The following is a 22,971-nucleotide window of genomic DNA, read 5'->3' as shown; positions in this document are numbered from 1 at the left end:
TAATGCAAGTTCATCAAGACCAAGGACAATTATTCATATTTTTAAATACCTCACAATTCTTAACACAATGTTGGATATAGCATAAGGATTTACTTGAATTGGACTCCTGATTTACCCCTCCCCACTGAAAGATAACCAGTCTTGAATTTGGTGTTATATAGGTGGTGTTATAAGTGCTTTTACTAAAGTTGTGGGCATTCATAAACAGTGGGTAATATTGCTTCTCAGGTTTTAAAACGTTGTATAAATGATCTCAAAATGTATCCTTCTCCAACTTCTTTAGTTTCAATATTTCTTCCTTATTTGCCCACTGTTAATAGTTGCAGCTCTAGTGTACAATGTACCACATTTAGGACATTTCAGTTGGTTTCAACTCTTCACTGAAACGCACAATGTTGTGGTGAACATGTTTTCACTCAATTTGTTGTGTACATGTGTGAGAGCTTTTATGGCATATAGATCTAGTAATGGCACAGCTAGTTTGTAGAATATGTGCATCATCAACCTAACTAGGTATTGCTAACATGCTGTTGAAAGGTGGAACAATCTACACTCCCATAAGCAGACTGTGAGTTCCTCTGGCTTCACATTCTTGATAACCCATATTATCTTCATATTTAGGGATCTGATGTATTCCTTATACCTATACATTTATACACATGTGCACATATCAGGATTCTTAGGGAAAAACAGAACTTTATTAAAGAGTAGAATCTGCTTTAGAACTTCCCAGAGAGCAATATGTGGGTACTTTAAAAATTTTGACAGCCTAGCTTTAATTTATTGGGTTATTTTTAAATTATTCAAACAAAAAGAATAATGGTAAGGAAAATTATATGGGAAAAGTACAAAACAGCCAGTAGTATTATCCTATTACCATAGTCACTTTAAAAAATATGCAGAATATACTCACTTGACAATTATTAGTTGCCTTAACCAAATTGAAAGATTTAAAAAATGAATTCACTATTGGCTTATTTTATACTATATGTATATATTTTCCAAATATTGTTAATCCTATACTGATGTTTCATGGGCCTGGGTTAGACTACACGTAAATAAAAATGAACAGAATAAGCCTCCAGTCAGACTTGCTTTTATTTTAGAACTTGTCTCTTGTTCCATTGTAATTCCCAAGAACAGCTCTGGTCAAATAGAATATTCATGTTTTTCCATAATTCTTTTCCCCAGCAAAAATCAAGTACATATAAAGCAAAGCATGCTAAAATGTAAAACAAATGATCACAGCACAAAACAGCCATTCATAAAATTAGCCTCATCTCACTTTTTTCTTTCTCACGAATTCCATTATTTTCCAAGTGTTCTGGTAAACAGCAAGCATTCTGGTAGCAGCTTGCCAGGTGGATTTCACAGGGCACTCAGGGCTGGATCCACCAAGAGGGTTGTAGCAGAATTGAAGAGATGAACATGAGTTTCTCATTCTATGAAGAGATAGGAGACTTTCCTAGGAAATTCTCTGACTGCTTTTGTTTCAACTGCCCAATTTGAGATGTAGATGTGATGAAAATTATGATAAAAATATTCTCTAAGCAGATATATCATCAGAATTGCTGCCTGAACTGTACAGAGCTGTCAAGAAAAAAATTCAGTTAACTTTTCCTGGTCATTTTTCCCAATTCTCGGAAGAAATGAAATCATTCCTAGTTTCTCAGTTCTGCTTGTTGGTATCTTCACTCAAAAGTCTCCCTTTCAGACTTGAAACAGCACAAATTTAGCACATTACTAGCCAATTGGTTTCATGAAAAAATTTCTGCCCCTCACCACTCTACTTCTAACAGATGATTTATAGTTTCTGGCTAGAACCACATGGAGTCACACATTGCCAACAGAGCGATCTTCCTTTTTTTTGCTATGATCATCTTGTGTCCTCACCATCTGCAAAACATAAAAATATTAATGTTCTTAATGTCACTGGATTTGTTTAAAATGTTCCCTCTAGACTTGACTCCTCTTTGCCACATATGAAATGAACACACATAGTTTTGGCATTTTCAATAGTCAAAATAAAAGGGTGATGTGATAATAGATACAAATGAGCAACATATAAGTAGAACTACAGATACGCTTCTTCCTGGGGAAATGTTGGTACATTCATCATCTGAAATTCCACACTTAGTACATTCAGTGTCGTTGATTTGAACTAGAAGGAATGTGCAGAGCTAGGACTCTGCTTAGAATCCTTTTAATCTTCATTTTTAGCATTAATTTCTAGGACAACATTCCTTCCCCTCCTATTCTTTATCCCCTTTCATCCCTAACCACCCTTGTGTGAACTTTTGCTTATAGCATCAGCACCTACTATTCTTAGGAGGACTGCTGTCCGGCCACTGAAGTGGCTTGTCTTCAGACATTTGTTACATACCCATCTCAAAGGAAAACAATCATGTACTCTTGCCTTGCATATTTTAAAGTTAACATCTAATTATTTTTTCATAATGAGTTTAAGTATTTGAAAAGGATGTAATTTGTGACATATTTTAAAAGCTCACATTTAGAAATAGAGCTGTCACATTTTTAAAAATTTACCTAATAGAATCTAAATAGCACAGTGATTTGACAGCACTATTTTCTATTTAAAGTATATGTAAATATGCTCATGGTTCAAAGTCAGATGTTTTGTAGTGTTCATTTTTCTCCTTAAACATGTACTTCCATTCCACTTCCCCATAGAATTTCATTTAACTGTAATATATTTAAATGCTTTAAAATCTTTTGTTTGCTTAATTATAATCCTCCACAGCAAAAAATATATTTTAATGCATGTCTTCTTATTTCCCAAGGCTATAACCTCCTATGTGTTAACATTTTTTTTCTGATGGATTACCATTACAATTTATCAGAAGAGCATATACATTTTATATGTTATTATTTATATTATATACATTTTGGTTATTCTTTCAAAACAAAAAGTAAAAGTTTTATTGGAAATGCATTTCTTCTTGAGATGGGTAGTTTATCCCTGTTGTTTTTACTTACTATTACAATTTATTGTTAGCATGAGACAGAGTTTAATATTAATTCTATTAATATTTATTGTTATAGATTTAAGCACTGATAAATATTGTTGATGGGTTTTGAAGGCAAACCAAACAATTCTTTGAATTCTGAGTTATGTGCCAAAAACTGCCCACTAATCTTTCAAAAGCTTTTATTTACAAAAGATTATGTTACCCAGTGATTGGATGACAATTCCTCACTTCTGGGAAATGTACCTGAAAACACTTCACAAACTTATTGAATGGCTATTAATAATACCAGTTACTCTTTCACTTAGAAGTATGGTGTTTAACCTAGGAAACTAAAATATGACTGGAAAGTTTTTAATATTGCTAAATAAAGCACACTTCACAAGTATGCTATTACTAAACTTTTTTTATAAAATAATAATGTGTTTTACATATTTTTTCTTCAGAATTTTTAAACTCCAACTTAGCTTATTCACTTAATGGGACATATCCCATATAGCCTAACTGGTGAAACTAGTCCTTAAAGTAAAACCAATCAACACCTCTTTCATTTGGAAGATCTGGTCTTCCAACTGAAGTAAGTATGTTACTGAGGGTCTCTGTGATGATGTCTTATGATTCCACTCTAAGATAGGTAAATGGTTAAGGCTTTCGCTATGTTTTTTTTTTTGACCTAATGAAACAATGCTCGCTCTCCATTGGTACTTCACTTATAGGCTCTTTGCTTTGTTCTCAAGGATTTTTCACTTTAAAAAGATGTATCTTTTGTGAAGAGTCAGGAAATGGAACAGGCCAGATTACTAAATGAAACTTATCATAACTCCTACCATCCTCACTCTATAGTATACCTGAATTCAGATCATCCAAACATGAATTAAAATACATTTCTAACAATATATTTCTTTCTTAACAGAAACATGTACAGGATGGGAAAAACCTGAAGCCTTACCGGGCTTAAAGGAGACCTACAGATCCAGTATTTAAAATGACTCCTTGTTTGACAACATGCTCCCAACTCCCTTTCCTGTGCCTTCCTGGGAGGGTTTACATTTGGGTAAAGCACATAATCAGATTTAGAATGGCTGAGAAAGGGAAACTTAGCTGGCTCAGTTGGAAGAAGATGCAACTCTTGATCTTGGGGTTGTGAGTTTGAGCCCCATGTTGGTTGTAAAGATTACTTAAAAATAAAATCTTTTAAAAAAGGATGGCTGAGAGGTTTGTCCTTTTTTTTTTGCATGAAGTGGGGGGCTTTTGTAAAAGAGGATGCTGAAAAGGAGACCCTCCATGATTCCTCAGATAGAGACATTCTCTAGAATGTTTTTAGATTTTAGTTTTTAGAAATTTAGATTTAGTTTTTAGAAATCTATGCACTAGGAAGTCTTTGTGTGTCCCTTAGTATGAAAAACACTGGCCTTGCCCAAGCTCTTCATTACACAAACAAGAAAATTGAAGACCAAGGCAATCAGGTGACTATTTGAGATCACAAAGCTAGTTAGTGACAGAACCAAAATTAGCATCTAGATCTCCTCATTCCCAGTCTGGCATTCTTTCCACCATGGCTCTAATGCCATTTTGTCATCATAACCATCATCATCACCATCACCATCATCATAATTTTAAATAATAGCTAACATGTATTAAGTTTTCACTCAATGCAAAGTGCGTGCTGTTTGAAGCACTTTATATTCAGTGATCACATTACCCTACAATGTAGGCTCTACTATTATGCCCATTTTACAGCTAGAGAAATGGAAGCTCAGAAAAGCAAAGTAATGTGCCTAAGATCACATGACCAGTAACTGCACAAATCGGAGCCAAATCCATGTCCTCACCCAGTGATCCTTGGATTCAGTCTTTCAACTACTATTTCCCAAAGTGGTTTCTATAGAACACGAGCCCAAAAAGATGCCCCCTGATACAATGGTTCTGTGGTCATAGTGGTTTGACCATAGCCCCTCTCTCAGAATCACAATAAACTTTAGCCCAATAAAGTCATTGAGAAGTCCTGCAAAAATCATGCCTATTTATCAGTGTTTTACAGGAAAAATTTTTTCTCCCGATTACCTATTAATATTTAGTGAAAGGACTTCTTTAAAAAAAAGATTTTATTTATTTATTCATGAAAGACAGAGAGAGAGAAAGAGAAACAGGCAGAGGGAGAAGCAGGCTCCATGCAGGGAGCCTGACATGGGACTTGATCCCGGGTCTCCAGGATCAGGCCCTGGGCTGAAGGCAATGCTAAGCCGCTGAGCTACCCAGGCTGCCCCAAGGACTTCTACTAAAGGAGACTAATTTAGGCTCAATATTTGTAACACTAGGTCAGTGGTTCTCAAACTCTAGCCTGCATCAGAATCATCTGGAGGACCCCAACCCCAGAGTTTCTGATTCAGCAAGTCTTTGGCAGGATTCAAGGATCTGCATTTCCAGTGACTTCCTAAATGATGCTGATGTTGATGGTCCAGGGACCACACTTTGAGAAATACTGAACTTGATGTTAGAAAAATAAAGACTAAGAAATAAGCCCTAAATTGGCATAATGGGAAAAGGAATACACTTATGCTTTTTAAAACTCCAGATTAAAACCTTGCAAATGTACATTATAATGAGCAAAATAATCTATATGTTAAGTAGATGGATACAATCAAAACATTAGAAAAATGAGGTGAAAAGAAAAACCCATTCTCTTTGAAAAAACAAGATAAGCACAGCAAAGATAAGTATGTAATGGCTGATCATTCTTCACAATGGATTTTTATTTTTAATTGTCAAATATATTACCAGACTTAGATCATTCATGTAACATAATACTAGCTGATTATGTGCCAAACAAGGTGTGCATTTGACCTTCATATGTATTATCTCCAGCCTTTCAACAAACCAGATAAAGATTTTTTTTCAGATAAAGATTTGTCTTTTTTCATAGATTAACTTTAAATTGAATTTGTGTTCTAGAAACATAATACAATATAAATCTTTGTGACAATATGGTACTGAACTAGATACTGTGAATACTCTTTAGTAAGACACTTAGATGTCTACGGCTTCTTATCTGTAAAAAGATACAGGACACCTCAGTGGTTTCTAAAGTCATTCTAGTTTCAAATTCTAATCCCCCATGATTCCAAGAAAGAGGCCAAACTGACATTTCTTGAAGAGACTCAGACTGACTTCATGGAACAGAGCTGGCCAAATATCACCAAATTAAGTTGCTGTCTAGAACTCTCAGAAGGCAATGAGTAAGGACATGACCAACTTCTAGATGTAGGATATACAATTAAGTAGAAAAATGGTGAAAACTTCTGGAGGAAAGAAATTATGAAGAATAATAACAATCAAGAGAGTTCTCAGTAATGCTCACTTGGTAATCTTTTTTGAGTTACCAACCTTATCATTTTCAGCAGCAACCTCACCTTGAAATACCTAACAGGACTAATTCAATTGAAATTTATAGCAGTGTTTTTCAAACTTGTATGCACATTGGAATTGCTCTGGGGTTTCAAAAACAATGAATGCCTATGTCTCCCTGACAGAGAATATGACTTAAGGGATGTGGAGTGTGGGTTGGACTGTGGAATCATCAACAAATACCCAGGTCATTATAATGCATAGACAAGCTTGATCAATACTGATTTATAGGGTTCTTTCCCATGTATGTTGTTAATTCTATCGCCTGAAATGGATTGCATTGTGTCTCCCCAATTTCATATGCCTTAAGGGATGGAGATATAATCTGATAAAAAGTAATGCCCTTAGAAGAGGAAGGGACACCAGGACTGTCTCCACTATGTGAAAACAGAGCAAGAAGGTGGCTGTCTGCAAGCCAGAAAGAGAGCTCTCATTAGAAACCAAATTTGTTGGTCCCTTGATCTTGGACTTCTCAGCCTCCAGAACCATGAGAAAATAAATTACTGTCTTTAAGCCCTTCAATCTATGGCATTTGTTATGGCAGCTTGAGATGACTAGGATATCCCCTCCTAACACCCACCCTTTTCTATCTCGGATCTATTTCCTTCCTCCAATATTGGGGAAGCACACTGAATTAGGAGTTGCCAAGTTTCAGGAAGGCACTAAACCTATTTGAGCTTCCGTTTCTCCATCCAAATAGAAGGGTATTAATTCCTGTCTCCTACACAGGGTTTTGGAGGGAACTCAATGGGATCATGTACATGAAATGGGATCATGTACATGAAATTACCTTACAGACAGTATGGCTCTGTACATGGGTGAGCTGCAGCTGGTACCTGCCACTTTGTTTTACTCAACCACCCTCCCTTTTGAATCCCCTTCTTGATTTCCCTTTGAGGTTCCCTCAGCCATCTGTCTGGTCCTCAGTCATTTGGCCTCACCCCAACTCCCTGGTTCTCCCACCACTGCTTTCCTTTAGCCCATGCCTGTTAGCAACAAATCCTCTTAGTTTTCCTTTATCTGGAAATATCTTTCTTTTGTTTTCATTCCAGAGGGCTATGCACATTGGATATAAAATTTTGTGTTCTAAGTTCTTTGATTCTGGTATGTGAAAGAAAAAAAATGTTTCACTGTCTTTCAGCTTCCAAGGTTTGTTTGTTTGTTTATATTTATTTTTAACTTCCATGGTTTCTGATGAGAAATTTACCATCATTTGAAGATTTGTTCTTTTCTTTTGTAATATGCAGATTTTTCTCTAACTGCTTCAAAATTTTTATCTTTTGTTTTCAGCTGTTAATGATGTGTCTTGAGTGGGGTTTTAAAATCTGTAGAGTTATATTTTCTGCTAGTTTGGGAATTTTTTTGTCCATGGTTGAGAGTCCAAGGCTGATGCAGCTCCCATAATTAGAATTAGAGGATCCCCTGCTCCAGTTCTCTTCCTCTGGGGCTACCCCTACATGCTGGCAAGCAGGGCCTCTCTTTCTAGTTCCTCTGGCCAGAAAAACAGAGTTTTTCTTTAATTTTAGTTAGCTAGCCTTCCACTCAGATGCAAACTGTGCCCACCTTCAGAGCAAAACAGTGCGCAAAACAGTGAGAAGAGAGGCACCTGGGTGGTTCAATTGGTTAAGCCTCTATCTTTGGCTCAGGTCATTATCTTGGGGTTCTAGGATTAAGCCCCACATTGGGCTCCCTGCTCAGCAGGGACCCTGCTTCTTCCTTTCCCTCTGCCTCTCCTCCTGCTTGTGTACTTTCTCTGTCAAATAAATAAATGAAATCTTAAAAAAAAAAAAAACAGGAGAGGAAAGAGAGGGAAAAATGGGCATTTCTACCACCACCTCTGACAAACAGGAGCTCCTTTTCCTAGTTCTTCTGCCCAGAAATATGAGGTTTCCACTGAATTTTATCTTCCTGCCCCACTGCCATCAAACAACTCCAGGACTGAGGTCTGCCCTCAGGACAAAGCTACAAAAGAAAACAGAAAAGGAAATGGGAAACTTCACAATATATCTACTTTTTGTTACTTTTCAGAGCTCTTTGGGGAATTGCCTTTTTTTTGTCTTCTCCACAGTTTTCAGTTGTGATCAGTGCAAGAGAGACAGTATGGTCTTAGTCCATCTTGAGGCTAAAGTAGGCTTAGTCCATCTTGATTGGAACCAGGTACTTCATTGTATTTATATTTGATTTTCCTTTTCTTACACTTCTCTTCCCTCTCTATATTTTTCTATATTTTCTCTATCTTCATCTCTCCTATTTTCCATCATTTTTCTGATTTTGTTCAGTGTCTGTATATTAGCTATATCTATACTTATACTCATATCTAATATTGTTTGGTGTACATATGAAGTACTGATACATACTACATATTTATATAGTATTGTACATATATGCTGCATGCATATATGGTATTTCATTATATAATCATACCTAAATTTATTTATCATACCTGCTACTGGGCATTTTTGTTTCTACTTCAGGGCTACTAAAAATAGTGCCATTATGAACATTCTAGTACATGACTTTTGGTGAATATATATTTTTCTGTTGGGCATATACATTAGAGTTAATTTGCTAGTTAAAGTGTATGCTTACTTGCAGCTTTAGTAGACCCCAAGAATATTAATTTTAAAATAATTTACCATATAGTTTTGTACACAGCAAAAATTATGAATAGTTGCTCTGGTGCCTACTATAGTTTCATTCTCCATCTTCCATTTTTCCCCTTAGCTGTAGGTCCTGAACCATCTCCTCACATAGCCTAAGAAGCTGCCCTCAGCCTCCAAAGAAATCTCAAAACCACAGGCACCAGCTAGAAGCTCACATCTCAGAGCAGGCAAGCCAGGGTTGCTAAGGGAGAAGGTAGACCTTCAAACCCTGGAGGCTTGTTGCATAACTCCTCACTCACATTTTGCACAAGATATCTGGGGCTCTGCTTGCTTACTCAGGACCTGTGTGGTCCTTGTTCTCATCCCTCTCCTGTTTCCATTCCCTGACCCCACATTGAGTATTTACAACTATTTCCGGTTCTGGTTTTGTCAACACCATTGACTCCCTTTTTTGCCTTTCTAGAGTTATATATTGTTTGCCTCCTCATTTTGGGAACCTCCTGCAGCCCTAAGTTTCTCTATCTTGTCATTTCTACCTGTCCCAGTGAGTTCTCCTTGTTCATCCTTGCTCATCTTCCACCAGGGGAAAAATCCAAACAAAGGTACTTCAGGGGCTTCAGTTCTATTGTACCCAAGGTTACCTTTTTTATCTTGTTGTTTACCATCTGCTAGAGCTGGCATTTCTTCTGAATGTGCCTCTTCCTTATCGTTCATCACCAGTTCTCCAGTTGAAAAGAGCATGTATAACTTCTGGATCAAATCAATAGCGGTCTCAGAACCATTACTAGGATTGTTCCCTAATACAAAGGAATGATGCTCCTGGGAACCAAATTCACCAAACAGCTCACTGTTTCCTGTCTCTATTTTATACACCTCAGGAATAAGGCTGAGGTGACAGAGAAAAGAGATGAAAAATATGTTAGCCAAGCCCCTTGCAGAATTAAATGTAAACACAGGATATAGAATAGCAGATATAGAATAGCAATCAACTTTATGCATGTGATTGGAACAGTCCAAATGTAGTTTGTAGATTAAATCTGACTCGGGCAACTTTTTAACATTCCAAAGAGAAATCATAGCATTGTATCAGTGGTTTAGGACTCCGAAGCAATATTATGTTCAGCACTGAATTTTTATTGTGTACTTATGGCTGTACTTTGCAAAATCAAACATAAAAGAATCCTTCCTATCAGTCTTCATATGAGTTCTGTTTTTCAAATGGCAAATATTTTTGCTGCTTTTGCATTTTTTCTTTCTGTTTTTCTTCTGGTGTAAAATTGTCATATCTAACATTTGATGTTGTAAGCTTTCTGTTATGGCAGTACCCAATATTAGTGGTGTTATATTAGGTATTAATAGGAGTCTCTCTTTTTTTTTCATAAAAGCAACAGAAATGGAAACATGGCTCTTTCTAATATGGGTTTTATTCTATCTGCTATTAATTCCAGATCTGTGCAGTCCTCACAAACCAAGAGTATTTAACAGACACACAAACACATACCCTATATCCCAACCAAACTTGCATCCTGAAAACTAAAGCGCCATTCATTTCAAATTATTTTTGGAAGGACTGCTTCCAGCTGTAGTATTACCCAAACTGTGAATTTGTCAACTCACACTACAGTGTTTCCTGAGCCAACGTTCTCTGGGTTGGGAGAGGTGATGTTAACACACTTGGGTCTCAGATCTGCAGGGGGATATTTGTTGATGGCACCTGGAGAAAGAGTGGGCTGGTTAATCTAAAATTTACCATTTTATATTCTATCGCCCAAAGTCAGTCCATCTTTTCCTGTGGTTGGAAGTGTTTTTAAGAACAAATTAATTTTATAAGGCATTCAACAAAGTAGGCACCCTCTGACATTGCAATACCTCATTGGCAAAGTCAGTGAGATATAGCAGTGATTGAGCCTAAAATTGTCAAGCTCTGTATGTCACGGGCTTGTGATACAATTCAAGGACATCTCTCAATCCCTTCTGACATCTGTTTCTCTCCCTCTAAAAGGAAAATCTTTCCAGAAGACACACTGAGCTACTGAAATTGTCTGACTTATTTATCTTAGGGTTGGAAGAAGGCAAGTGACAAGCCTGCTACTGTATATGAATCCTGAATTCCAAGATTCCTGAGGGTTACAAACCTGGGGCTTTTGAGAGGCAGCAAATCTGCATCTCTGCTATTCTCTGATAAACTTGCAGGAGCTGCAGATAACTATTCAATGTGGCCTCTGCCTCATTTTTAATCCCAGCACAGGCCAGGATTTGCTTGATGCTAAAAGCTCTTGGGTATACTACTATACCCATGTCTAAAATTGTAACACATGGACAGAGGCTGCAGCAGTCATTATCAAAGCTCCACCATAAAAAGACACCCTTAGAACCCTACTTGGCTATGCCTGAGCTAGTTATCTGGGATAGAGGCTCTAGAAGAGATTCATGTCCATGGCTCAAAAGAATTAAAGCCATAACCAAAGGTAATTTACAATAAAAGAGAAAACAGAAGTCCTTGGAGTAGATAGAGGGTATTGGTAGTAGGATATTACTGATTACAGCAGTATCCTTCCTTAAGAGTATAGGAATTGAAATATAGTTTAAAGAACAGGAGCACAGCTCTGGGGTCAGAATGCATACAGCTGAGTCTAGAATTTGCAAACTATTAAACTATAAGCTTTTGAACAATTTATTTTTTAAAGATTTATTTATTTATTTATTTATTTATTTATTTATTTATTTATGATAGAGGGGGAGCGGGGAGAGAGGGAGAGAGAGAGAGGCAGATACACAGGAGGAGGGAGAAGCAGACTCCATGACAGGAGCCTGATACAGGACTCGATCCCAGGACTCCAGGATCATGCCCTGGGCCAAAGGCAGGTGCTAAACTGCTGAGCCACCCAGAGATCCCCTTGAACAATTTATTTAATGTCTCTGAGCCTTAGTTTTCTTACTTGTAAAATGGAGATATTAGTACTTTTCTTTGAGGGCTATACTGATGATTCAATGATATAATCTATTTAAAGAATTTGTTACATGGTATCAAGGTCATAGTAAACAGATTAGGGTTAAAAAATACTTTTTACCTATATGGGGGTTTTCTGGCAAATATCTTGATAGTGCAGTAGTAAAGTTCAAGGTCAATAAGACCTGATATTTTTCTCTGGTTTTCTCACTGCCTTTTTTTGACACCTGAGACTTTACTACTCTCCACTGAAGTAAGGAGTTATTACTAAGTCAGCTGGTGGATTGTACACAGAGACATTAAATCTATTGCAAAAGCAATAGAAGAGAAAAGTTTTAATGACTTACGTCTGATTAAATGAACAAATGGCTTGACAAACTTGGTGATATAGTTCAAATCTGGCTTGTGGGTTCGGCCAAGCTGGACTAAGTGATGATCCAGTGGGTGGCTGGCTAATTCTTCTAATTCCTTGTCATTGTGTATAGGACCAAAGGAAAACACAAATATAATATAGCCCTGACACTTGGCTCTCAGAGCTACATTTCTTAAGACTTCCTTGTCTAAGGGATTGGTTTCACCAGCAGATATAACAAAGATAACTTTGTTTTTCCTCAGGTTGGGAGTTCCTACAAAGACATTGTCAATTGTCCACTGCAGGGCATGGCCAATAAAAACATCTCCATTGAGCTGTTGAAAAGAGTCTTGGAGATGATGTTTCATTTGGTATATGCTGTTGTAAGTAATCAAATCAAATTCCAGGTAGACAGGGCATTCTTCACTGTTCGGCATATAGCCTGGAGGAGAATAGCTCAGAACTGCCACTCTGTCTCCTAACATGGAGGTCAGTGGGTCTGGGGCAATGTGAAAGTAATCAAGCACTGAGATAAGAAAAGCTTTCACTTCCCTAAACTCATCATTTCCTATTCTTTGGGAAGCATCTATGAGGAAAGCCACATCCATGTAATATTCTTGAAGAGAGGTATCTCCAGGTATATTAATAACACCTGGTTCTTCTTTTCTGCCATGGTTTTCAAGTCCTGCAATAGAATAGCTCAAGTCACTCTTTTTAGTAGAAGACTAAACTTGGAACTCCTAGCCAAGGATGACCAATACACATCATGTGATTTGCCATGGTTTATTCCCAAACCCACGGCAGACATCATAAATCAATTATAGTACTTGTTCTCAGATGCATTCTCCAAATATGTCTCCACACACTGCATAGGAAACCACTGGCATTCGACAGGTGTTGTCATGTGAAAAGAAATGTATTTGCTAGCCTATCTCAGATCCTTGTCCAAGGGTTGATAGATCCTCTACTATTTTCATATGTAAGATGAGAAATATATAACTATTTTTAGTGTACTCCACATGATCACAAAATTTGAAGTACACATTTACATGATATCTAACTATTTATTTTGCAGTGACCCTAAGAGAAAAGTATATATGTCAGTCATATTTATTGGTGTCACAAACATATATAGCTTTATACACATGTTCAAAATATGTACTAAAGTGTGATGTTATGAGAGCAAGTATAAATTTTGATTGTAGAAACCAAACTCTGTGTGAGGCCTTAAATACTCTAAGATGTTAGTATTTAAAGTGCAGTTTGCAAACAGTTTATCAGCCAAGACAAAATAAGGAGCTTGCATCATGTTGTAAGTCTTTTACATTACTAAGCACACAATTTAATTCAGTTGACTATTTTTTTTTGTAGCAAAACTTTTTCAATGAAGGAAATAGTGCCTTGATTTACATTCTGATGCTAATGTAATATCTTGCTATAGATCATCACTTCAAGTATTTGCTCTAAGGCTCAGGGATCATAAAACCATGTCCACAATGATGTGGGTGCTGACTGGTCAGTGAAGGCACAAGAGGAAATGCCAGCTCAGAAAGATAGGAAGTAGGTGGCCAATGTTCTTTTTTCTATGAAACAAGTGTGTCTATAAACCTAATCAAGCAAGAAGTTGGTTTCTAACTGGCAAAAATTTATTGATACCCATTTGTGCTCAACCCCATTATTAATGCTTTATATTACTTTATTTACTCCTCACAACAATCCTCACAAATGATTCAATTAACCTGCATTAATGCCATAAAAGCTTAATAATAGAAATAGAATGTCAAAAACAATACCATGGAGAATGTTATTAACAGGGCAAATGAGCTATTAGATGTTTGTAGCTTAAGTAACTGAATTTCTAGGGTAAACTTCACATTATCTTTTTTTATCTATCATTAGATATTTTGATGAATAAAAATTATATAAAAATTGTAAGGTGTACAATGTAGTGTTTTGATATCACTACACCGTGTGTAATAATTATGACAATCAAGCTAATATTATTGGATTTAATTTACTTAAAATTTTGTTTAGAATTTTTGCAGCTATGTTTATGAGGAATTTTGGTGTGTAGTTTCATTTTCATTTAGTCTTTGTCCAATTTTGCTATCATGGTAATCTGACCTTAAAGAATGAGCTAAAAAGAATTCCTTCCTCTTTAGTTTTCTTCATGTTTGTTTAGAATTGGCATTATTTCTTCCTTAGATGTTTTGTTGAATTGACCAGTGAAGTCATTTTGGCTTGGAGTTTTCTGTATGGGAAAGTTTAAACTACAAAATCAATTTCTTTAATAGGTTTAGGGCTATTTAAATTACTTCTTGAATGAAGTCTGGTAATTTGTGATTTGCAAGAAATTTATCTATTTTACCTGAGCTAACTTACAGGCAAAAGTTATTTATCATATTCTATGATTATCTTTTTATTATCAGTGGAATGTATTTCCTTTTTCATTCCAGATATTAGTATTCTCTTCTTCTTTTTTTCCTGGTGAGCTAGACTATAGGTTTATTAATTTTTTGATATTCTCAAAGAAACAGCTTTTGGTTTTACTAATTTTCTCTTTCCTATTTCATTGAGTTCTATTTTAATTTTATTACTTCCTTTCTTTCGCTGCTTACTATGGGTTCTTCTTCTGATTTCTTTTTCTTTTTCTTTTTTTTTTAAATTTATTTATGATAGTCACAGAGAGAGAGAGAGAGGCAGAGACTTAGGCAGAGGGAGAAGCAGGCTCCATGCACCGGGAGCCTGACGTGGGATTCGATCCCTGGTCTCCAGGATCGCGCCCTGGGTCAAAGGCAGGCGCCAAACCGCTGCGCCACCCAGGGATCCCTCTTCTTCTGATTTCTTTTCTTTTTTTTTTTCTCTTCTGATTTCTTAAGATGAAAGTTGAAGTCATTGATTTGAAAACTCTTTTTTTTTTTTTTTTTTTACCAACACAGGTATTTAATGCCTTCTAAGTACTTACTGCATTAGTGGAATCTCAGAAATTCTGGTATATTATGATTTTATTTTCATTCATTTCAAAATATGTTCTAATTTTCCTTTGGATTTCTTTGTGAATTATTTAGAAGCACTTTATTTAGTTTCCAAATACTTAGGGATTTTTTGAAGATCTTTCTGCTACTTATTTTAAAATTTTAATTCTGTTTTAGTTAGAGAATACAGTTGGTATGACTTCAATCTCTTAAAATTTTGAGAATTGCTTTATGGCCCACAACAAGTCTATCTTGGTAAGTATTGCATGTGTGTTGAAAAGAATATATATTCTACTGTTGTGTGTGTTCTATAAATATCCATTAGGTGAGATTAGTTGCTAGTATCACTCAAGACTACTGTCTTTCTGCTGATTTCCTACCAAGTATTGAGAAAGGATATTGAAACTCTGATGCTCTTCTCATTTTTAAAAAATCTTTTTTCTCTCTGAGTTTTATTTTGGGTAATTCCATTGCTACATCTTCAAGTTCACTGATGTTTTCTTTTATCAAATCTAATTTGTTATTAACCCCATCAAGTATATTTTTCATCCTAGACATTACAACTTTTATCTCTACAAATTCTATTTGAATCTTTTTTTTTGTATCTTCCATGTCTCTACTTTTTCACATATGAAATATAGTTATATTAGCTATTTTAATATCTTTGTTAATTCTAACATCTGTGTCACTTTTGGTTTGTTTTAGAATTATTATGCTCTTGATTATGGTCATGTTTTCATGTTTCTTTTTGTGCCAGATATTTTGAAATTTTCCTTTTTGGATGTGGAATATTTTTCTATTCCTACAGATATTCATGTTACATGCAAACTATTTGATCCTTTTGGTTTGTGCTATTATAATTTGGTGAGTTCAGAGCAGTGCTTAATTTGAGGCTAATTATTCCCCACTACTGAGACAAGACCTTCCTAGGTTTTCTCCCCAATATTCTATAAGTTATGAGTTTTTCCAGGCTTGCTGGCAGGAAAAGGCATTGTTCCTGGACCGCTAGGAGCAACTGGCACTATTCTGTAATCTTTTCTGATGGTTCTTCCCTTAGTTTCAGGGCATTTCCTCACATGCATGTGCACTCACCAATCAACATAATTTGTTAAAGCATGAGGAAAAGTATTTCATAAATGTTCTGATAGAAGAGGATGGTTGACCTATGTTAGTGAAATATTTGTTCATACATGCCCATATCAAAAAGATTACTGCTTTTCCCCAATTTTCTCTTTATAGTTGAGCAAAACATCAATCCTTTTCCAAAGTACCCAGCAGAATTATTTTCTAAGGAGGTATATTTTCACTCACAAAAATCTGTAAAAAATAGGCTCTCTTCCTACTTGCAGGATCAGCATGAGAATCAAGAAGCTAAATGTAGATGCTTATGTTTCAAAAACTCTAAAACAGCCAAACATAAAGTATGATTATTCTACTTTGAGTCTAAATTCATCTTACTTAGGGAGAGTGGGCCTTCAAAACTATTTTCTCTCAAGAAAACCTGGCAGGAGTGTGGATACAATATATCCATAGCTCATAGCAATACTGTGTATTTTCTGGAAATGTCATGGAGCCAAATTCCCGTCTTCAAGTCTATGGAAGAATTTCCTCAGAGTGGCAGAGGAGGAAGGGCTGGCTCACTTTATTATGGAGGAGGCTTGGAAGGAATGAGGGATCCAGCTAGATTTCTAAGGAAGTGGCCCCAGAGATTAGCCTAACTTTGGCTGACATTTAAGCCACAATACCATGTGTGCTCCAGTAACTTTAGGAAGAAGCAGAAGTGGAAAGGGAATTTAGAGAGAAGGGAGAATTTACGGGACACGAGCCATTTGGACTGGGATTAAGTATGCTGTGAAGTAGCTATGCTGTCTTTCATGGCATTTGTGGGAAACCTCAAGATATGCATGAATTATCCAGTGATCTGATCTGGAGTTTCTCCAGAGGCCAAAATTAGCCATGTGTTCTTCACAGGCAAGTCACATGTATAACTGAGGCTACCTTACATGTATATTTCTGTCCACATGAACTTCAGCGATATTTTTTAAGTTAACATTGTTTTAGAAGACTTCCCATGAGGTTGGCAATGTTTTCTTTCCTGCTTTTATACTGAGTATTTGACTGAGCATTCAGTTCACTTCAGGTCTTATGCTCAGCTCTATGCATGTCTTCTCTCATGCACCATGAGGGTGCAGTTACCATCATTCCCCTTTTACAGATGAGCAAGCAGAAGCTTGGAGAGAGTAAATTATTTGGCCAAGAAATGACCAGCTTCTAAGTGGTAGAGGCAGGATTTAAGCTCCACTCACATAAATCCTTCAGAAGAAATGGTCATCAAATATGAGGGTAGAGCAGACATTTTAACCACTTCGCCAAAAGCCCTGAGAGCTGATATGAAAAATGAGGTTCTAGGTCAACTGCTATTCCTTCTAAGTGAAACCACTAGAGGAAGTTTTCTTCCAAAAGTAGGTAACTATATGAATTAAATAAAATTTTCAATTTTTTCTTCCCTAGGCATTATAGGGCAGTGGTTATGAGCAGAAACCTGTGGTTTGAGTCCTGTTTCTGCTGTTTGTTACCTCTGTGACTGAGTCCCTCCATACCTCAGTTTCATTATGTAAAAAATAGCAATAATAAACTATAATCTTATAAAGTTTTTTAGAGAGTTAAATTAAGTTTGCACAGTGCCTAACATATCCTAAGTACTCCACAAATATAATTTTTAGAGGGAAATAAACAAATAGAAAAGTTGCAAAGACCTGAAAATCCTGCCCATGTTACTATATTTCGTAAATCAGAATTTCCATAAGAAAAAATGCATAATCAACTGGTATTAGTGGAAGACAACTTGCACATGCACATATGTATGCATGTTCTCAGAAATGAGAAGGCTCATTCTGCTGTTTGTGAATGTTTAACTACAGAGGAGTTGGCAATGATTTATGTACCTCTCCATTTAACAATGCCATCTTAGGCCTGTCTTCCCTCCTGTTTGCTTAGGTCAGTGGCCAAGTTCTAAGCCGGAGCAGCAAGGAAGGGAGGTGCAAGAGTGTGTGTGACTGTATATCATTGATTTTATGCCAAAGGGAAATATAGATACATTTAAAATTCCCTTGGTTTATTGTATGTGATCCTCTTTCCCACATTTACCTGAACAAGTAGAAGTGACTGTCTTAAAATAGATTTCATCCTTTTCCCCCAAAGACAGAATAAATATCTTTCTTGACCTCCACCTTTCTAGGTGGCACTTAGTCTGACAGATTCACTCATGCAGTCAACTTCACACTCTGAAACAAGTCTGCAGAATGTACCAGCATACTGAGAAAAAGCAATGCATGCCTTAGGAATTATTTAGACCCAAACTACCCAGATCTAGCATTTTTGGTGTTTATGGTATTATTCTGTGCTCTGGACTCTAGGTGAATTTATAAGCAGTTTATAAAGCAAATTTATTCTGGCATTATGGCCTCTGGATGACTTTATAACCAGGAATTATTTTTAATGAAATTATGTTTTAAAAATAAAATGGGGGCAGCCCCAGTGGCTCAGCGGTTTAGCGCTACCTTCAGCCCAGGGCGTGGTCCTGGAGACCCAGGATCGAGTCCCACGTTGGGAGGAGCCTGCTCCTCCCTCTGCCTGTGTCTCTGCCTCTCTCTCTCTCTCTCTCTCTCTCTCACCCTCTCTCTGTGTGTGTGTCTCTCATGAATAAATAAAATCTTTAAAAAAATAAAAAATAAAATGGCACAAAAATTATTTTAAGATAATTTTCCCAAATGATGATGTGATCGAACTTATTCTCAAATTTGGCAATTGGATTTATTTCCTTATCTGTAAATGCAGACAAAGCCATCACCAAGCCACATGGCACACATGGTTAAAAGTTAGTGGGCATGGGTATGAATCCTGGCTCTGCTACTTAAAGCTAAGTACTTGAGCTCTTATTCAGTGTCTTTATCTGTAAAATACAAAGTGCAGGGGTACTGGGATGGCTTAGTCAGTTGAGCATCTGACTCTTGATATTGGCTCAGGTCATGGTTTCAGAGTTGTGAGACTGAGCTCCATCTTGGGCTCTACACTCATCGAGGAGCTTACTTGAGATACTTTCTTTCCCTCTCCCTCTTCCTTTGCCCTTCCCTCTGCTTGCATGTGCATGCTCTAAATAAACAAACTTTAAAAATACAAAATGTAATAATAATAATAATGATGATAGACTTTTTGGTAAAGATGAAATGTAATCATGTGTCTACAGTGCCTAGCACTGTGCCTGGCACACAGTTGTGCTAAGTAAGCAGTAGCTTCTGTGGTTATGACTATTCTTCGTGCATTGTTCAATCATCAAGTGAGACAGTGCAGAGAAATAGTTCTCTGAGAATTGTACTGCAGTGAATAAACATTAGTCCTCAGAGCATTCCATCTGCACTTTTAATTAAACGGAATATGTTCTGACTTGTGTTACACATTTTTTTGTACACACAGAATATATTCTGTCAAACCCAAGCTCCTTGAAGATAGGGCCTCTGTCTGAGTCTTTAAAAAAACAAACAAACAAACAAAACAAAACAACTTCTCTAAGTCCCCAAAGAGAATAACTCAGGGCTTAACTCAGAACAGGAGCCAATATGTATTTGCTACATGAAAGGACATCTGAATAATCATGGAAAATCCACATAAATCCTTAGTGCTTAATGAGGGCTGTCACTGTTACCTTCACCTCCACCACCACCACCACTACAGGCCATCCCACCCTCACACTTCCACCACTGCTCTCACCACCATTTCCCCACCACTACCACTATTACCACCACAATCATCACCACCCCACTTTCCTACCCCTACCTCCATCTCCACCATCAACATCTCTACCACCCACCTCTACCACCACCATCAGCGATAGCTAACACCTTCACCACCACTGTCTTTCCTATCTCTGCAACTAGCGCCAACTCTGTCATCACAACCCCCTCTACTACCACCACTATCACCCAATTACTATTTCCAAGTTTTATTCCATAAGAAAGGGGTCTGCATGAAAAAAAAATGTCACTAGTATTCTAGAACATTGCTTTATTACTTGCAGTAAATGATTGCATGAGACATACAGAAGCAACCTCAGTGTACATTTGAATTCAAACAGTCCACATATCCTGAACAATCAGTTCACATTAGTTTTGTCCACATTCAAAAACTTCATGGAAGACACTCAAAACTGTAATAACAATATAATAAATTCCCAAGCAAAAGTAAATGCAACCACCTCAGCCTACAGTTTAAATGATCAGGAAAATCATCAGTTTATTCCCCAAAGAACATCAAGATGGTCGAAATTTCCTAAAGGGTTCGTGAAACACATCATTAAAATTCAGATACGACCACAATTTTATTACTGACCTCCTCTTTAGAATGTGTACTGAAATGAAAGTAGGACATTCAGCTGGTGTTCCACAGGTGACTTAGAAGCCAATTCTGCTGCATTTTTAAGTCCAGTATGGATTTAAGTTCAGCAGAAGTCAAGATAATATATTCAAGTTCAATACATAACAGCAAAAATTAGAAATAAGCTAAGTGTTCAATAAGAGATAAATTCATTCATTGAAAGTAACATAAGATACAGAAAAATCAGTATGAAGCTTGCAGCAATATGCAAAATGTATGACATTAATACGATGTGAAAAGCAGGATATCCAATTGGATGAAATGATGTAAACCTATATACCCATGGAAAAAACAAAGAATATACTCTACACTATGAATAATTTTTGCTAAATTATTTGAGATTCTTTGTATTCAAATCTTATATGATATGATAGTACTTTCATAATTTTTTAGATTTTTTTTTAGCAGAATCTTGAGAGTATAAAAGGGAAACAGTTGACAGGGTGTAGGAATTGTGAGTCCCTACTCTGAGAACTTGGGGCATGAAGTTTCTTCTAAAACTAGGTTTCTCCCACTATTGACAGTTTGACTAAATAGTTCTTTGTTGTGAGGGGAGGTTCTGGGCATTGTAAAATATTTAGCAGCGTCTGTGGCCTCTGTCCATTAGATGCCAGTAGCACCTTCCAGTTGGGACAACAAAAACCATCTCCAGACATTGCAATGTCTCCCAGGGTGGGTAAAGTGCAATCACCCCCAGGTGAATTTGCAAGAGGTGATTACTAAATACCTTTCCAGCTCTAATACCCTATGACTGAGTAGCAGTCAAAAGACATATTGACTTAAAAAAAAAAAAAGCTGGTTTGTAGTTCAGAATCAGATTAATGTTCGAAAAATAAAAAGTGTAAAATGGAGCCTATGCAAATTCCCTAAAACAGAATTCCAGGCTAGTTCTAAGGGAGAAGTGTTATTTCTCATTTCTCAGTGAAATTCATTGAAAAGAACATTAGTTGAAGTTATCCTATGGCCTATGACCTCTTAAGGCTGTGAGCGAGCCCCAGCCTCAGTTTGGGTTGTATTTAACATTTCATTACAAATTATCCTGTCCTTTAATCTTGAAAATCAACTAACTATATCTTAAATATTGGTTAGCACAGTATCTTTGATGAAAGTACTGGCTCACCCCTGGGTCAACAGTTGCAACTTAATTAGAATTAAACCACCCATTTTTCATTTCACAATTCCTAAGTACTGTGTGTATTCCTTTGGTAAGTAATTAAGAAAGACTGAATTTTCCAAAGAATTTTTATATTGCACATATTGTGGCCAAAATGCATGATATCATCTCTACATTATCTTTATATTATTTAGATCTTAAAAAGTGTTGTTTTAGATGTTGAGTGGATGGAGGGAGACACGAACGTTCAGTGGTCTTAGAGGAGTAAAATAAAATTATTATGCAGTTCATGGGGATTCCTTTGGAAACAGGAATTCCCACCTCTGTTTTGTGGTATAGATACTCAATTGCTTTCAGCTCCATTGAGAACGCAGAGCAAATCTGGCCCACCAAAGTAGTAGGATGAACAGCGGTTCTTAAAATACCACCTGTATTAGAGCCATCTGCTCTGCTTCTTAAAACTCAGATTCCTGAGCCCCAGCCCCAGAGTTTCTGATTTGGTAGGTCTGGGTGAGTGCTGAAAAGCTGCATTAAAAAAATATTATATTTATTTATTCATTCATGAAAGACAGACAGAGAGAGAGAGAGAAGCAGAGACACAGGCAGAGGGAGAAGCAGGCTCCATGCGGGGAACGTGATGCGGGACTCGATCCTGGGACTCCAGGATCACATCCTGGGCCAAAGGCAGGCGTTGAACCGCTGAGCCCCTCAGGGATCCCCGAAAAGCTGCATTTCTAATGAGTTCCCAGGTGCTGCTGGTGCTGCTGGTTTAGGGACCACACTTTGAGAATCCCTGGGATAGTGGATCTCAAGCTTGTGGACATAGAAAAATTACCTCTGGTGGTTTTAAAGTTTCTAGACTATTCTCCATCACTCATACCCCTAAATATGAAGGAGTAGTTCTGAGGAGGGCTTAGCAATCTGTGGCTATGAAGGACTTCCAGGTGATTCTGATACAAACTGTCCTTCAGCTGTTGTAAGGATTAGAGAGGGCCAGGAAAGGTGATGAAACTGAAGATGAACTTGGAAATCAGAGGGAGAGGCATAGGTAGAGAAATAGTGATTGTGCTTCTCGAGGAAAATACACAACTCATTACCAGCCCACAGGACTCTGGAAACTATACATATCTTAAGTGGTTCAGATTCCTGACTTTC

At 36.9% G+C, this 22,971-nt stretch overlaps 1 protein-coding gene across 1 annotated transcript in view; it reads right to left on the bottom strand.

Annotated features, from left to right (window-relative positions):
- Positions 1–1,080: 1,080 nt before the first annotated feature.
- Positions 1,081–22,971, bottom strand: part of COL6A5 (collagen type VI alpha 5 chain) — a 131,356-nt gene continuing 109,465 nt past the window's right edge. Inside the window, 4 exon segments of the mRNA XM_041733569.1 lie at positions 1,081–1,896; positions 9,637–9,881; positions 10,613–10,709; positions 12,293–12,982. Coding sequence (XP_041589503.1) covers positions 1,877–1,896; positions 9,637–9,881; positions 10,613–10,709; positions 12,293–12,982 — 1,052 coding nt within the window. The 3' untranslated portion in view covers positions 1,081–1,876.

Source organism: Vulpes lagopus, chromosome 19, assembly GCF_018345385.1.
Source record: "Vulpes lagopus strain Blue_001 chromosome 19, ASM1834538v1, whole genome shotgun sequence".
NCBI lineage: Eukaryota > Metazoa > Chordata > Mammalia > Carnivora > Canidae > Vulpes > Vulpes lagopus.
This window is presented reverse-complemented; position numbering and strand designations above follow the sequence as displayed.